General features: G+C 55.5%; 1 protein-coding gene across 2 annotated transcripts in view; it reads left to right on the top strand.

The window, feature by feature from the left end:
• CPNE5 (copine 5) overlaps positions 1 to 16,877 on the top strand; it is a 95,307-nt gene extending 78,430 nt beyond the window's left edge. For both annotated transcript variants that reach the window (XM_030315383.1, XM_030315382.1), the window contains 9 exons: positions 1,362 to 1,415; positions 4,680 to 4,741; positions 9,592 to 9,638; positions 11,199 to 11,380; positions 12,219 to 12,346; positions 12,585 to 12,687; positions 13,309 to 13,366; positions 13,812 to 13,885; positions 15,133 to 16,877. In XM_030315383.1, the coding sequence (XP_030171243.1) occupies positions 1,362 to 1,415; positions 4,680 to 4,741; positions 9,592 to 9,638; positions 11,199 to 11,380; positions 12,219 to 12,346; positions 12,585 to 12,687; positions 13,309 to 13,366; positions 13,812 to 13,885; positions 15,133 to 15,351 (927 nt within the window). In that variant the 3' untranslated portion in view covers positions 15,352 to 16,877. The remainder of the gene's footprint in view (positions 1 to 1,361; positions 1,416 to 4,679; positions 4,742 to 9,591; positions 9,639 to 11,198; positions 11,381 to 12,218; positions 12,347 to 12,584; positions 12,688 to 13,308; positions 13,367 to 13,811; positions 13,886 to 15,132) is intronic.
• The last annotated feature ends 137 nt before the right edge of the window (positions 16,878 to 17,014 follow it).

The following is a 17,014-nucleotide window of genomic DNA, read 5'->3' as shown; positions in this document are numbered from 1 at the left end:
TGGTATCTCTTGTCCTGTATCTCCCTAGGACGTATCTTTCTCCAATTGGAGTGAAGGTTCTAGAAGAGAAACTGGTATCCCCACTCCCCCCCCCAGAAGTATTTGTGAAGGAATGTGTTTGTATTTGTTATCAAGGTGACACCCAGGTAGGCAGGAAGGCGGGCTGAGGGCTGGAACCTAGTTTTCAGTTTGATCACTACCCAGAGCAGCTGTGTGACCTTAGGCAAGTCACTGTCCCTGTCCCTTCATTTCCTTATCTCCAGAAATGGATAGCAACTCTCATTCCGACAGAAGAGGCCTCTGCTAAAGACAGAGCTGGCCACCCCTGGGGAGATGGTGGGGTGGGGGGAATGAATTCACCAGGAACATGTAGAGGACCTAGGGTGTGAAAATCAAACCACCTTGCTTCCTTTGATGGGAGATTAGGGAAAGGCTGGGCCTGAGCTTCCCAGGTGAAAACAAAAGAGCTGGTGAGGCTCAAGCCCAGTACGGATGTGGCAGGTGTGAAATCCCCCTGGAGGGTTCTGGTCCTCCTCATTCACCCAGGGCTTCTCAGCCGTGGTTCTGCCCGCATCTTGGACTCGATGATTTCCTGTGATGGGGGCTGCCCTGTGCACTCCAAGATGTTTCACAGCATCCCTTGCCTCTACCTTCTCCCCACAGTGTGACAACCAAAATATCTCCAGACATTGCCAAATGCCTGGGAGGGGGGAGGTGGCGGGCAGTTGAGACCACTGAGTTAAGCCTAGCAACAAGTGATTTTTTTTTTTTTTTTTTTTTTTTTTTTTTTTAGCATCTACTAAATATGCCCCTAGGTCTGTGATATATTCTCTGATGACAGGTCTGGTTTGGAATGAGAGCTTTCACATGAAGAACAGTTAAGGAAATTCTAACTGCAGTGTTGGGGGGAGGGGGGAGCCTCAAAGGCCTCTGGGCAGCAGTAGGGCTGGATCTCAGGGAGGGGGAATTGGTGGAGGAAGGAGGGGAAGGCATTTGGGGTGAGGGGAGCAGCCTGAGCCAACACACAAGGGCAGGCGCAGACAGGGCCCCTTTGCAACATCGAACCTCCTTTGGCTGCTTTGGGTGGAGGGCGTGTTTGGGGGAGCAGTGGGGAAGAAGATTAAATAAATATTATTCCTGTTGTGTTTGGTCGTGGAACACTGGGTCTAATCAGGAAGCTCGCGTGTATAAATCTAAATGCCGATCTCTCATAAAACCTCCCGGGACCCTCCCCTCCCCTGGACCCCACATTCTGCTGGCTGGGGCTGGGGCCATACTCTGGGGTCGTTAGAAGCTCTGGGGGCCCAGCCCTGACTGCTTGGAAACACTCCTTCTTATCCTGTGACTGTTTTCTCTTGCAGGTGGTAAACCCCAAAAAGAAAATGAAGAAAAAGAAATACGTGAATTCTGGCACAGTGAGTGGCACCTGCCGCCCCCCACCCCCACCCCCGCCGCCCCCTGGAGCCAGGCATAGACATCCTGAGGTCCAAGCTAGGTCTGGTGTCAGGAGTTGCGCATGTCTGCGTGGTGGGCTTGTGCAGAGTGTGGGAACCAGACGTGGGGCGTTGGGGGTGGGGAGGGGTGGGGCCGATGGAGCCTCCCCCCTGGGGGGAGATAGTAGATGTCGATGTAGATGGTGTAGGCCATACCTGTGACACAGAATGAGAAATTCCCATGGGGACTTCCTGTAGAAAGGAAGCAGAAAAGGAGTAGAGGCCCTTGCTGTGGGAAATTCCCCACCCCGGTGCTTTTTCATAGGTTGTTTCCTTGAGAGGCAGACATTACCATCCCTTTGTCATGAAAGAGGAAACCAAGGCTGCAGGCAGGGAAGTGACTCACCCAAGGTCACAGAGGCAGAAAGTCACAACCAAGGTCGTAGCTAGAGATGGCAGTGAGCACAATAGTTAAACGAGCGCTGGCAGCCGGCACTGCCCCTGTTTACCACGACCATCCTAGGATCACACCAGCCCCGTGGCTTCCAGGGGCTGATCTTCAGGACATTCATGCATTTATCCAACAAATGTTTACTGAGCACTGTCATGTTCTAGGCGTGAGGGATACAGCTGGGAACAAGACAGACTCAAATCTTTGTCCTTCTGTTACTTATATTTTAGTGGGGGAGACAGAAAACAAATATATATATATATATATATATATATGTATATATATATATATATATATATATATATATATATATATACACACACACACACACATACATACATATACCTGTATTTGTCTTGTGGTTAGGAGTGCTGTAGAAAAAAGTATACAAAAGGTAAAGTGTTGGGGAACGCCAGAGACAAAATAACTATTTGATGTCAAGTAATTAAAGAAAGCTTTTCTCTGAGAAGGTGATATTAGAGCAGAGATTCAAAGAAGGGGAGGGAGCAAGTATTGAGGATATTGGGGAAAGAGAATTCTAGCTGTAGGGATCAGCATGTACAAAGGCCCTGAGGCGGAGCCCACAGTGCACTTCTAGAACAAGCCAGCATCTTTGCCCTGCAAATACATTCAAGATTTGTACCCTTCGTGTCCCTCTGTGCTGTAGATGTCCACAGCCCCATCTGCAAATGCAGCCACACTTACTCATTAGAGTTAAGCAAACTGCACCTCCAGACCCAGAAGAGGTCCTAGTCAGGGAGCTCCGGGGTTCCTCTGAGGAACCTTATTTTCTCCATCTGTAAAATGGGGCAAATAAATCATCCCTGCCCGGCTTACTGCGCTGGGTGGCTGTGACAGACAGATGGAGACGCAGGCCTGCAAACTGCAAATTACTCTGCTCATTCAAAGGGGACTGATTGTAACTGTTTCTCAGTCAGGAGAATGTTGGAGTAATAGTTCCTTTGTCCAAAGCTGCAGTGTGTCTGCTGCGTGCTGTCAGCATTGGGGGCAGGATCATTCTTCATGTCCCAGGACCTCCCTGTGCGTCGTGGGGCGCTTAGCACCCCTGGTCTCAGCCATGGCTACCAGTAGAGCCCCAGGCATTGGCAGAGCCCCAGAACTTTCCTACACATTCCCATGCCCCTAGGGGAGGCAGCACCTTCCCCAGCTGAGAAATCTCAGATGTACTGCTAAAAAAAAAAGTTTGAAAACCATTGATCTCGTTCCGTTTTCTCAGAGATAAGGAAACTGAGGCCCAGAGAGGGGACATGATTTGTTTCAGGTCAGTCTTCACCGTAACAAATCAGTCAGGGTCCAGGATGCTTATTAAAATGCCTGTGCCCTGTCCAGTTCTCTGGGGTTCCATATCAGGAGGCTCGGGAACCCGTGTATAGAGCTTCTCATACTTAATTTCCTGTGTGCAGAATCTTCGGGGGATCTTGTTAACGTGCCACGAATCTGCATGTCTGCATTCTAAGCAGCATCAAGGTGCTACTGCTGCTGCTACTGGTCCAGGGACCACACTCTGAGCAACAAAGTCCCTGGGTGAATCCATATGGTCAGGCAGGTTAGGGAGCTGCCTCAGCCCAGAGCCTTGTGGGGGGCAGTGGGGTTCAACCCCGGCTGTCGGTTAGACTCATGTGAGGAGCTAAAAAACGATCCAGGGCAAGAGCCCTACCCCCAAAACGGAAACGGATGTAATTGGTTTGGGGGTCCCCTGGTCCTTGGGGGACCAGGCTGCAAGATGATCATTGGTCATCTGGTGACCACTGGCCAGGGTAGAGGCCACTGCCATGGTCCACTGCTAGTGAAAGGAGGCTTTGTCCGTCCGGGTGCCTGACACCATAACCACAGCAGGTAGGGGTCTCCGAGGCCCAGCTCAGCACCCACAGACCTTCCCATTATTTGGGCTGATGTCAAGCAGAGGCCCTCCCTGGCCTACCCAGAGAGTCGGTAACGATAGCAGAATCTGCACCAGTAGGGGCTTCCCCAAATTCTGGGGTAGAGTTCTCTGGCACAGGTAATAGGTCCCCTGCCCCAGTCTTGCCTCATTTAATTGGTTTTGGCAGCCAGGCTTTCACTTGTCTCCATGATCCTAAATCATTATTGCAGCGAGGTGCCAGGTAGCTGCCTGTCTTGGCCGAGCTGATGCCAAAGCCGCCAGGAGGCATAGGTCGAAAGGCATCTGCTCTGAAGGGGGCCCCCCCGCCAGGTACCTCCAGGGAGAGAACAGGCTGCTTATGAGGGTCTCAGGGCTGAGAAGGCAGGGATCACGAGACACCAGAGGGATGAGTCGGGACAAGTAAGGTTTAAGATAAGCGCAGACCAAAGAGGGGTGCTTTAGGTCGACAGTTAGCAGGACATGGAAGGGTGGAGCTAGTCAGCTTTGGCAGGTTTTCAGACCTGTGTCAGGAAGACCCCCTTGCCCTCCACACTCCACATCGGTGTCCACTTAGGGGAAACTCGTGCTCTTGGCGTGACCCCTGTGCCCCAGTGACAGAGGCAGGGCCCTCCTAGGATGCAGTTTGGCATCAAGGTCAAGAGTGCAGGCTCTGGAGTCAGACCGACCAGGGTTCCAGTCTCACTCAGCCGTGTCCCGGGCAGATGGCATGACCTGTTTGAAGCCAGTTTCCTTGGCTATAAAATGGGACCACAGCTGCACTTCTAGGGTCGTTGTGGGTACTGTATGCAGTGGGGTCTGCAGAAGTGGCCTGCTGTGTGCCCCCTGACTCTCAGCAAACCGTCTCCCCCCAACCCTGGGCTCCCCGCTGACCAAGCTGCCTTTTGTTTTCAAGGTCACGCTGCTTTCCTTTGCGGTGGAGTCCGAGTGCACGTTTCTTGACTACATCAAAGGAGGGTGAGAAGAGATCCAGCCCGGTTTCTTTGGCTTCAGGGAGAGGAAGGGGGCCCCACCCATCGACATGAGCAGCTCTAGCCCCAAGCTGGCCTCTTTGAGGCCCCAGACGTAGCCTGTGAGCCCTGAGCAAACACCCATTTCTGGCCTCAAACAACTCGCCCGGAGCCGTGCATGTCCCTGGATCCCGAGTGGCCGGAGAGGGGGCTCCTGAGCTGTGGAGGCTCCAGCCTGGGTCACATCAGGTTCCCTTGCAGGGATGGGATCTGGAGGTGGTAGGGACTCCGTGGCAAAGAGAACTAAGGGCTTAGGGAGGTGGTGGAAAGAGCCCTGGACTAGGAGTTAGGAGGCCCAGACTCTCGGCCCTTCTTAGCCACTTGCTAATTTAGCCCCATTACTTTGGGCAGGTCGCTTTCCCTTCCTTCGTATCAGTTTCCTCCTTTACACACATAGAAGTTGGAGTCAAGTGAATTCTAATGGTCCTTCCTTCTCTGAGCTGCTGATACCTGGTCTGTCGGGGAGGCTGGGGGCGGGGGGTGGGCAATGATTAACCTGCCCAGTGCCGTCAAGGACATACAAGGGACAGGAGGCATTGGGGGCTGAGCCATCAGATGGTCCCAGGTGGTCAGACACGAGTGTAAGAAGCAGAAAGAGCCAGAGGGGTTGGCATCCAGGCCGAGGCAGGCAGGGAAGCCTGGAGGCTCCAGCCAACAGCTTGCGGAAAGAGAGTCTGACTCCCAGGTGAGGTTAGTGTGCTCCCTGCCAGAACAGGTGCCAGGTCAGGGTGTGGGAAGCCGAGAGCCCACAGGTGCTGGCAGGTGAGTGACTACACCTGTCTGGCAAGAAGACAGGGCAGGTGCCAAAGGCTCATCCCAGCCAAGTGGGCACTTGGCTGCCGGGCTCTCCAGGGCAGAGGGAAAAGTCAGGCCCTGGGAAGCCACACTTACTCTCCCATGACACCACTCCCTGTCGCCTTGAAACTGGTTTCAAGGTTGCGAGCTTTCCTACCCACTGAGCACACACCTCCCTGCGGTCACCCAGAGCCCCCCCCCCACTGCCCCCCGCCCCCGCCTCTCCTCTGAGCCTACTCCAGACCCTGCCCTTGCTCCCATCCCCCATCAAAACTGCCCTGTTCTCTATCCCATCAAGCATTCCATGGCACCTGCTAATTCTCAAGCAGTCCACATCCTGTTTCTCCCCATTTGCATAGTGCCCCCAATTTACAGAGCACAGTGGGCAGGGTGAGGATGATTATCTCCCATTTTACATAACTTGCCCGTGGCCACACGCCCAGCCAGCAGCAGGGTTCCTCTGTCGCCACATGCTGCATTTCTTCCACAGTAATGAATAATCGTGGCCCTGCCTGCCTCACAGCTACCAGGTGGGGTGTGATGCAGGCGGAGACAGTGGAGTTAAAGGGTTGGGTGCCGCGACGTCTCATGGAGGAGCCCTCAGAGGCTGCTGGCGCCTCCCTGGCCCTCCCCCACACCTCCCTCCGCCCTCCCCAGAGACTTGAGCCAGAGAGCTGGCTCCGGGGAGCGAGAGCTCCACGTACGTGTCCAGGCAGGCAGCCGATGGATGCTCTTGTCCCGGGGTCCTCTCTGGACCTGGAGAGAGGGATTGGCCACCTCTGCCCGGTGTCAGAGGGAGCAGCTTGCTCAGCAGCCTGCCTTCTGCCCTGCTCTGCCCTTAGGCGGGAGAGGCGAGCCCGCAGGGAGCAGCTGTCCCCTAACTGTACCTGCTTTCCAGCCCCTTCCTTCCCTGAGTCGTTTCAGAACCCAGAGCAGGGGAAGACCAGTTAAGGAATGAGCCTTGCCTCTCCCCTCACCCTTATTTGGAAGAGCCGGGCCGGTGGGTGTCCCTCAGCTGTGGTCCCATAGGCGAGAACCACCCTCCCAACAGTGGCCCTGGGAGCAGAGCTCTTACCTTCCAGGTGTCTCCCTTCCTCTAACAAAGACACGATCTGTCTATTCCCCAGTGAGACATGACCACAAAGAGATGAATAGGGTAGGTCAACTGCTATAACAGATAATCCCGTGACCTCAAGGCTTAATACAAACAACGGTTTATTTTTCATTCATGGGATGGCAGGGATGGGTGAGATGCTCTACACAGTCAGTGAGGGACCCAGGCTCTTGCCTCCTGGCGGCTGCATCTCTCGAAGATGTTGGGAGTCCAGTGGATGCTGTGCCTCCAGGCAGCAGACGAGGGGAAAGAACGAGGGCTGGACCGTCTCTGGCCAGCAGACCCTGGCTTGGGTCTCCTGCTAACCGTGTCCTTCATCCTTCCTAGGGGACGATGGTCCCGTGAGCAGCAGCTCATCTGTGGTCGGGTGGGGAGAGGGCTTTGGCTTCTGAGAGGTGCCGTCTGCTACACGCAGATGAAGTGAGCCCGGCCCCATCTTACATCACCCCAACTGGGGCCCACCAGAAGGGTGTCCCCAGGTGTGATCCCAGAACCCCGTCTTCAGAATCCATCCCTGGATGAGGGCAGGGAATGTCTGTTGAGGGAATGTCTGTTGAAGAAGCAGATTCTGGGGCCCCATCTCAGACCCAACTGAACTGGCATCCTTTGGAGTGGGGCCCTAGGACCTTCTTCTTAAACAAATTCCCCTGGTGACTCTGTGGTCACTAGAAGCACGAGACTAGACGTTATCAGGTTCACGTCGTGTCGGCTTTGTTCTTTAATTTTTTTTTTTAATGTTTCTTTATTATTGAGAGGCAGACACAGAGTGTGAGCAGGGGAGGGGCAGAGAGAGAGGGAGACACAGAATCCGAAGCAGGCTCCAGGCTCTGAGCCGTCAGCACAGAGCCTGATGCGGGGCTCGAACTCAAAAACTGTGAGATCGTGACCTGAGCTGAAGCCGGACGCTTAACCGACTGAGCCACCCAGATGCCCCTTGTCAGCTTTGTTCTGTCAGCATCTAGCACAGAACCTAGAACAGCCAAACCCTCAGAAAGCTTCCACCCTGAATCTGAAGCCTCAAAACCAAACCTTTTATTACAGAAAAATTCCAAATACACGCAAAAGTAGAGAGAAGGCATAATGAGACCCCAAATACCCTTCACCCAGATTCAACAGTTACCAACTGCTGGCCAGCCTTGTTCCATGCATGCATGCTTCCTTTCGTCCAGTTAGTTTAATTTAAATGTTTATTTTTGAGAGAGAGAGAGAGAGAGCAAACAGGGGAAGGGCAGAGAGAGAGGGGGACAGAGGATCTGAAGCGGCTCTACACCAACAGCAGTGAGCCTGATGTGGGGCTCCAGCTCACAAACTGGGAGATCATGACCCGAGCTGAAGTCAGACCGTCAACCAACTGAGCCATCCAGGCGCCCCTCGTCCAATTATTTTGAAGCAAATCTCAGACATCATATTTCATTCCCCCAAATACTTCAGGATATAGCTCTAAAATATAAGGACTTTTTTTTTTTTTTTTGAGACAGAGAGAGACACAGCATGAGCAGGGGAGGGGCAGAGAGACAGGGAAACAATCCGAAGCAGGTTCCAGGTTCTGAGCTGTCAGCACAGAGCCTGACACGGGGCTCGAACCCATGGACTGTGAGATCATGACCTGAGCTGAAGTCGGACACTTAACCGACTGAGCCACCCAGGCGCCCCTAAAATTTAAGGACTTTCTTTTTTTTAATAAGAGAAATTAGATTTTATTTATTTATATTTACTTTTTAATGTTTATTTTTGAGAGAGCGAGAAGGAGAGAGATCACAAGTGGAGGAGAGGTAGAGACAGAGAGGGAGACAGAATCTGAAGCAGGCTCCAAGCTGTCAGTGGAGAGCCCGACGTGGGGTTCAAACCCACGAATCTATGAGATCATGACCTGAGCTGAAGTCGGATGCTTAACCGACTGAGCCACCCCGGCGCCCCTATTTTATTTTTTTAAAAGATTTCATTTTTAAGCAATCTCTACACCCAACGTGGGGCTCGAACTTACAACCCCAACATCAAGAGTTGCATGCTCTACCGACTGAGCCAGCCAGGGGCCCCAAGGACTTTCTCTTTGTAAAATGTACCCATAATACCATAATTACACCTACAAATCAAACAGTTCCTTAATACCAAAGACCTTTTCAGTGTTTGAATTTCCCCCGTTGTCTTACTTAATTGGCTTGTTTGAATCAGAAATCCAGGTAAGATCAATGTATTGCGATTGGTCCATTTGCCCCTTAATTCTCTTTTTATCTGTTGATTCCCCCAAGTACCTGAGGCTTTGCTGAAACAGATTCCTGCTCCCCGCCAAGGGATTCTGATTCACGAGGTCTGCAGGGGGCCTGGACTCCTCACTGCTGCCCCCAGACTGGCTTTTCTGGCTGTATCCCCCTGCTGTCATTTAACATGTTCTTCTGTCCCTTGTATTTCCTGTAAACAACTGGGAGATCTGGAAGTTCAGTAGGATTCACGTTCCAGCTTTTGGCAAGGCAGCATCATAAGTGGGGTGTTGTTCTTCCCTCAGAGATGCACAATGTCTCTGTCTCTCTTTTTTTGTCAAGTAAGCGTGAACCCCGAATCTGACTCCAAATTTGAACCAGAAACACAGTGGGACCCTACTTCACCTGACTCAGGCGGGCCCAGGCGCAGGGTTGGGAGAATAAATAAGTCATCGTCACCAGGTGTCCACACGGAACGGAATCATCCTCAAAGAGCTTTCGTACTGCCTACCTCTTATACTCACAACAATCCTCTGGGGGGAGGCTGTGGCTGGCATTACTATCCCTGTTTTCCAGAGCTGATAGACAAGGGACTCCACTAAAGCCGCATGCCTGGCAAGCCGTGTGGCTGGGGTGGAAGCCAGATTGCCGCCTGTCCAGCTAACTCCCCTGCTCCTCTTCCTCTTTTAGGACCCAGATCAACTTCACGGTGGCCATCGATTTCACGGCCTCCAATGGTGAGTGGGGGATGGGCAGAGGAGCTGGCTTGGGGCTGGGGCTGGGGCTGGAAAGGGATGGGGGGTACTTTTCAGAGCTGTCGTAGTTGGTCCTAGCTGGGAGCCAGATCTCCCATATTCTCTGGCCTCATCCTCATCAAAAAGAAGGTACTTAAGCCTGGAGAGCCAAAGTATAATCAAGATGGCAAAGGCATCCCCAGACTGGACCATGGTCTAATAAATCTGGGCTCTGGACCTATGTGCCCTGAGGCACAGCCTTGCCCTTGAGGGCACCCAGTCTTCCTGCAAGGATAGGGCAGTGCTGCTCTGGGCCCACAAACAGCACATGGAGAAAAAGTGTTTCCTCATGGGATTAAACCTCACATCCTTTGTGCAGGCCGACTTTCAGGCCGAGCAGAGCTCTGTGGTCCTCAGCGAGGGCAGGAGCCCCCAGTTCCCACCCTTGCTGGGGCTGTCCCAGCTCCCTTCCCTCCTCTGACCTTCTCCAGGGTTGGGCTATGACCGAGTCACCAGGAACAATCAGTGCCCCACTTTACATTGTTAGAAACTTCACAACCTTCCTTGGAGTCTGGACCTCCATTAGCGGTGCTCAGTGCTCATTTCCGTGTCTATCAGAAGGAGCCCAGGTTTTGGACTCCTCAGGTGGGCCCTAGCATCCTAGAGTGGTAGGAAGTCAGAGCTGGAAGGGGCCTTGTCGTTACAATGAGGGGAGTTCCAGTAACACACCACGACTCCTCACAACAATCCCAGGAGGTGAGACTATTATCCCCACTCTACGCACGAGGAACTGAGGCTGAGAGGTTAAGGAACCATCCACGAGCACACAGATAGAGACAGGATCTGTACCTTGGCAGTCTATGCCAGAGTGCCCCTCATTAATAAACAAATAAGTAAAATGCGGGCATTATCAGTGGTGACAAGGGCTATGGAGAAAATGTAAGCAGGAAGAGGGACAGGGAGCGTTGGGGGAGGCTGTAATTTTCAGGAGTCTGCTCAGGAAGACCACACACCATGTACACATTTATAGAAAAGTGTCCCAGAGGGAACCACCATTGCAGAGGCCCTGGGGTGGGGATGGTAAGGGGTCAGGCCTGAGTGGGTGATAGGAGGGGGTGGCAGGAGGCCAGGAGGGAGGTAAGCGGAGGCCAGACCCCGTGGGGCCTGTGGGCACCCCCCGCCCCGGTTGGGACTGGGTGGGATAGGAGCATGGGAGCATTTGGAGGAGAGAAGAGGCATGATCTAGCTGCCTGGGGTTTGACAGGCTCGTCTGGCTGGACGGCAGGCCCCAGGGCAGAGGCCGAGAGCTGGGCTGGGCTGCTGCCGTCCTGCAGGCGAGTGGCTGGTGGTGTCACAGAGCTGGGGACAGTAGATGGGATTCTGCATACATTTTGAAGGTTTAGCAACCAGGAGTTACTAAAGGATTGAAGGTGTGGCAAGAGAGAAAGGAGTCAAGGATAAATAAATCAAATTAGGGGTGCCTTGGGCACCCCCCACTGCATTCTGAGCCCGGGGAGCTTGGAGTGTCAACACCAGCAAATGTGCCCGTGTCCCGTGTTGCAGGGAACCCCTCGCAGTCCACGTCCCTGCACTACATGAGCCCCTACCAGCTGAACGCCTATGCACTGGCGCTGACTGCCGTCGGGGAGATCATCCAGCACTATGACAGCGACAAGATGTTCCCTGCCCTTGGCTTCGGGGCCAAGCTACCCCCTGATGGAAGGGTGTCCCACGAGTTCCCGCTGGTAGGAGGTCCTGGGAGGACAGGCTGAGGGCCCACCGGGCTCGGGGCGTGGTGACGAGCCTGGGGCAAGGGGACATCCGTGCAGCCCTTGGGCGGGGGGTGGGGGGGCGGTAAGCTGCCTGCTGTGTGTAGGGGGGCTTGTAGCAGGGCCTCCAGAAGCCCACTCCCCAGCTGGCTCACCAGCATCTCCCCTCCATGTCTGATGCCACCCGCAGTGGGGTCTGCCCTCTTTTTTCTGACAAGACCCGAGTAGAGGTGGAGTAGAGACGTGGCTGAACTACCCCCACCAAAACCCCAGAAATCAGGGTAAAAGGGGTGTGCGTTGGGTATGGGCAACTACAGGTAATTCCAGAAACTCCCCGAGTTAGTGCTGCGATGGGGGACCTGAGGGATGCTTTCTCAGGCCACCTCCTCTCCCTCCCTCCCACGAGCTGGGGACGCTCAATTGTGCCAGGCACAGGACACGGGAGGACAGGTTAGTTGGCTGGCCCTTCCAGAGCCACTCAGACCCTGCAGTCATTTTAGGACGGAGTGGTTTGCCCGAGGGGCCCCCCGAGGGAAGCAGCCAGGGCTCTCGTGGAGGGGGTGCCGCCTGAGCAGGTACAAAGAGTGGTGCAAGGGGCAGGTCGGAACCCTGCTCACCCAGAGCACGTGTTGCCCTGGGGCTCCCTCCTCTTCCCCTACCCCCCATCAGAGAAGAGTCTAGGAGATCCCAGACCTGCTGGCCTCCCCTCTCTGGCTGTACGCCGCCCCCCCCCCCCCAGGGGAGCACCTGGCTGCCCTCCTTCCCACTCCTCCTTCCTTCCTGAGCTCAACCTCCCCATCCCCGGTGCCCCCAGAACGGCAACCAGGAGAACCCCTCCTGCTGCGGCATCGATGGCATCCTGGAGGCCTACCACCACAGCCTGCGCACGGTGCAGCTCTACGGCCCAACCAACTTCGCCCCTGTGGTCACCCACGTGGCCAGGTGAGTGCCGGGGCCACTGGACGCCCATCCCCACATCTTCATACGGCCTTCGTGTCCACCCCTGTCCTCTTGGGAAGGTGGGAGGAGGTGTCTCTTCCCGTCGACCCGCCTTTCAGAGAGCTCTGACCCTAAAGAGACTCCCCTCCGGCTAAAGGCTTGTCCCCACCAAAGTGTGGGGGGCGGGGAGAGACACCGAGCGGGCCAGACAGATAGCAGCCCCCACCCCACCCCACCCCAGGACCGCGGCCGCAGTGCAGGATGGCTCTCAGTACTCGGTGCTGCTGATCATCACGGACGGGGTCATCTCGGACATGGCACAGACTAAGGAGGCTATCGTCAATGTGAGCTGGGGGGGTGGGGAAGGGGGAGGAAAATGGGGGTGGGGGGCATGCCTTCCCGCTGCTTTAGAGGAACCCTTGGGACGAGGCTTTCCACGCAGTGGGCTTTGGGGGGCGGAGGGGGCACCGGCTGATGAAGGGTCCTACCGATGACCTCTGCACCCACCCTAGATGGTCCACTCCCTCTAGATGCCTGTGGTTCCCTTATTAGCCCATCTCTAGGACTGCTGCCCCAGACCCCAGCCCAGCCTGGCCAGGTCCAGCGGGAGCCCAGAGTGGGGGAGGCCCAGGAACATGGCTGCCCCTACTGGGTGTTCTCCCTGTATAAGGGACTCCCACCCCAGCTGGCACTCCTAGTTGCCCACATAAAAGATGTCCCACTTGGTGGCCCAGGGACAGAAGCGGGGATGGGGGTGTCTCACAGAAGCAGACCTGTGACCCATTTCACCCTCTCGACCCTCTCTTCCTCTCTGGGGCCTCACCTTGGTTTCCCTTTGTCTGTGTCCTTCCGCCTCCCCCCTTTTCTGTGTTTCTGCGTGTCTCCATCCTTCTGTTCCATTTCTTCTCTTTTCCTTCTGTCTTCTGTTGACCCACCCCTTTCTGCCCCTACCCATGATCTCCCAGGCTGCCAAACTGCCCATGTCCATCATCATCATTGGCGTGGGCCAGGCGGAGTTCGACGGTAAGTCCCCATCCCCCCAGGTATTCCCCCAGAGGCTTCAGGCCCTTGGGAATGACCCTTCCCCGAAGAGTGAGAGCTCATGGGTGGGTGTGACTGTCTGGGTGAGCACAGGGTGTAAGGGTGTGTTTGTTTGCACAGGGAAGGGTGTGTCGGGCTGTGTACCCATCCCAAGGCTGTGGGGAGGAGGCCCAGTCACTCCTCCCTCCTCCAACCCTGGGAGCTTGGGGAGGGTGGGGGAGCTGGAACACTGGGCTAGAAGCCAGGGGTTCACCTGGTTGGGCTCCTCCTGTCTCCTGGCCTCAGTTTCCTCATCTCTAACATGGGGATCTGGTCTGACGGTCTCTGTCTTGGATTGGCCTGGGATTGGAGGACAAGTTCCACTGGTGTGCCAGGCCCAGGTGCCCACCATTAATTCACCCCACCCCCAATGCCTCTCCTCACACAGCCATGGTGGAGCTGGATGGTGACGATGTGCGGATCTCCTCCCGGGGGAAGCTGGCAGAACGGGACATTGTCCAGGTGAAACCCAAATCCTGCCTGCTCCAAGGAAGATGCAAGAGCCCCTCTAGCCAGGCTGGCCTTATACACCCCCCTTTTAGAGACTTCTCTAGAAAGGGGCCCTGGAGAGAGCCCCAGAGTGGCCTGGCCACCGGAGAAGGGAGCGGGAATCAGTGCTTGGGTCACACTTCTCCCCCAGCTGGACCCCTCTCTCCCATGTCTGAGACTCACCCCTAATGTTGTTACCCCGACCAGAATGCTCTGCCAGTGCTCTCCCTGAGCCCCCAGGTCTCCTTGGCCTCCTGCATGCAGAGCACTCACACTTGATATTTGCACCTTCCATTGTCTTCTGCTGGGCCGCCTTCCCAGTGGGAGGGCGAACCCTTGAAGGGGGGGGAGGTGTCTATAGTGTTGCTGCGGCCCTCTCCGCCCTCTCCGAGAACGGGCAGTGCTTGCTTAATTGAAGCCCTGTCTGAACATCCCATGTACGATGGCAGATGTAATGAGCAGACAGGTCTTTGTCCTCAGGGTGTCCCTGCCCAGTCAAGCCTCAGAATGCACCTTAGTAAGCACTTCTGTCTGTGAATCTCCTGCAGACTGAGTCCCTAGTGTTTAGGAGATTGGGAATAAAAACTGACATTCTCCAGAACCCCTGGATTAAAAAGAAAAGAAAAGAAAAAAAAAAAAAAAGAAAGAAAAAGAAAAAAGGAGGGGATGGAGGAGGGTTCATTCCAGGGGTAGAGAGCAAAGAGAGGAGGCTAGACCTCAGAGCAGGGGCAATCTGGGAGGGGGGACCCTTGCATAGAAAGGCATAGAGCCAGGAATGCACTGAGGCATTCAAAGGGTGGTGAGGGGCTCAAGGGGCCTGGGAGGAAGCCAGAGGGGCCTGACTTTAGGTGTCAGCGCGAGAGAGAAGAGGAGAAGTGGAGCCAAAGAGAGAGAGGTGGGGGGAGATGGGAAGGCCCGCTCTTACAAGCCAGGGGGCTCAGTCAGCGTTTCCTGAGCCCTGGCTAAGTCCCTGTGTTGGTGCCAGGACTTCAGAGATTAAGTGCTCTTGTTTGGTGATGTATCCTGGCATGACGTAGATGCTCAGTACGAATCTGTTGAGTGAATGAGAGAACAGGGGCTATGAGAATTCACCACCATGGGGAGGGGGTGAGTGCAGAGGGCCGCGGCTGAGGAGGAATAGGACAGGAACCCAGGCCTGGAGATGTGGGGGCTGTGGTCCAGCCGGAGACCCTGCCTGACCCTGCCTTCCCTCTGGCCAGTTCGTGCCCTTCAGGGACTACGTGGACCGCACTGGCAACCACGTGCTGAGCATGGCCCGCCTGGCCCGCGATGTGCTGGCCGAGATCCCTGACCAGCTGGTGTCCTACATGAAGTCACAGGGCATCCGCCCGCGACCCCCGCCTGCGGCCCCAGAGCCCTCGCCCCCACAGTCCCCAGCCCGCACGCCCCCTGCTTCCCCCCTGCACACACACATCTGAGCGCTCTTCCCTCTTCCCGAAGTCCCCTGGCCTGTGGCGGGCGGCTGGGGCCCGGGGAGGCCAGTGGAAGTGTAGGCGGGGTCTCCAATTTGCCCCGCCCAGCGGGGGGGGGAGTATAGGCGGGGTCTCTTGCAATTTGCCCCGCCCAGCCTTTGTAACGTGTGTGCCTGGGAGGCCAGCAGGAGGCGGGGCCTCTGAAGACTCCTCTCTAATTTCCTAGCCTTATGGCCCAACCCAGGGAATTGGGAGGGTACAGGTGGTGGAGGTGAGGTTCTGGGCCCCTGCCCTTCTCATTTCTCGCTGATACCTGGTTCTGGCCCAGCCAGGAAGGTGTTAACAGTGAGGAGAATTGAGGTCCCCCTCGGCCCACCTGGCAATCCCATCTGCTCCTATATGGCCGTGAAGCCTGGGCTGGGCCTCCCTCCTCCTGTGGTGTCTATTTCTATACCTGGCCCCTGCCCTCCCACCCCAGTATCTATCCCATCCCTATTTCCAGTGAACCCTGTGAGGCTGCTGGGTTTGCAGGGATGCCTGAACATGTGACCCTTCCCAGGGACACCCGCATGCTCTGGGAGCCCTGCGGACCCATGCGGGGGAGGCTGTGAGGGGAGGCCGTAGGCCGCATGGTGGGCTGGGAATGGAGGCCTTTTGGGCACAGGGTCCTTTCTGGTGCCTCTCAAGCCCAGAAGGACATGGTTTTAGATACACAGATCCACAGGCCTTTCCTTGGTGTAGACCCACAGGCATCTCTACAGCTGACTTCTGATTCCAGGCATCCCCTTCTCTTGCCAGAGGTCCCTGGGGCCCCTGGGGCCCAGGCCTCTGCTACCCCCCTGGAGGCCTTGGAAGGAGCAGTTCAGCCCCAACTCCTACACTGCCCCTCTGACCCACGGGGATAAGAGATAGAGGTCCTGGGTTCAAGCCCTGCCTCTAGCTGCCGCCCGTGGGAACCCAAGCAAGGCCCTCCTGCCTTCTGGGTCTCAGTTTCCACATCTGTAAGTCAAGAGGGTTGACCAGATGGTCCCGGATTTACCTTCAGCTCTGATGTCCTGAGAGTCCATTCATGCCATGCCCAGCTCCCCCCATCCCACTCCTTAGCAGTGCGACCCGTTACCCCAGGCCGTCTTGGCCCTTGGGGTCACCTTGTTCCATCCTGTCACCCCAAATCCACCTGAGTCCTTCAGCCTTGGGCTCTGGTGTCTGAGCCCAAGCTCCTACCCCTGCTGTGGGGAAGGTGAGACAGGTGATCTCACCCCTGGGCCCAACCAGCTGCCCAGCCTTGGTCATGCATGCCAGCCCCTCCTGCAGCATGAGGCTCTGAGGCCCACTGCACATCCCATGCCTGGGCGCCACCCCCCCCCCCCCCCCCCCCCCCCCCCCGTGCCCGTCTGCTGCCCCAATGCCGCTCCCCTCCCTGTCATGCATGATGGTGGTGTTTCTATGCTGTCTGGTCCTGTGCCCGTCTCTGAGACAGTCTCTGTGTGGAATTTGCCTTAAACTGGAGTAAATTTGGTTCTTTTACTAAAGTTTCTTGTTTTCCTTTCTCTGTGAAAAATAGAAAATATATTGCTGTTCAACAGAGTCCAGGTTCTCCTCTCCATCTTTCTTCCATTCTTTTGTTTAATGAAGATTTACTGAGCAACTACTATGTGCCAGGGTCTGT

The sequence above is a fragment of the Lynx canadensis genome, chromosome B2 (assembly GCF_007474595.2).
Source record: "Lynx canadensis isolate LIC74 chromosome B2, mLynCan4.pri.v2, whole genome shotgun sequence".
Classification (NCBI taxonomy): domain Eukaryota; kingdom Metazoa; phylum Chordata; class Mammalia; order Carnivora; family Felidae; genus Lynx; species Lynx canadensis.
The sequence above is the reverse complement of the archived record's forward strand: the minus strand, read 5'-3'. Positions and strand labels throughout refer to the sequence as shown.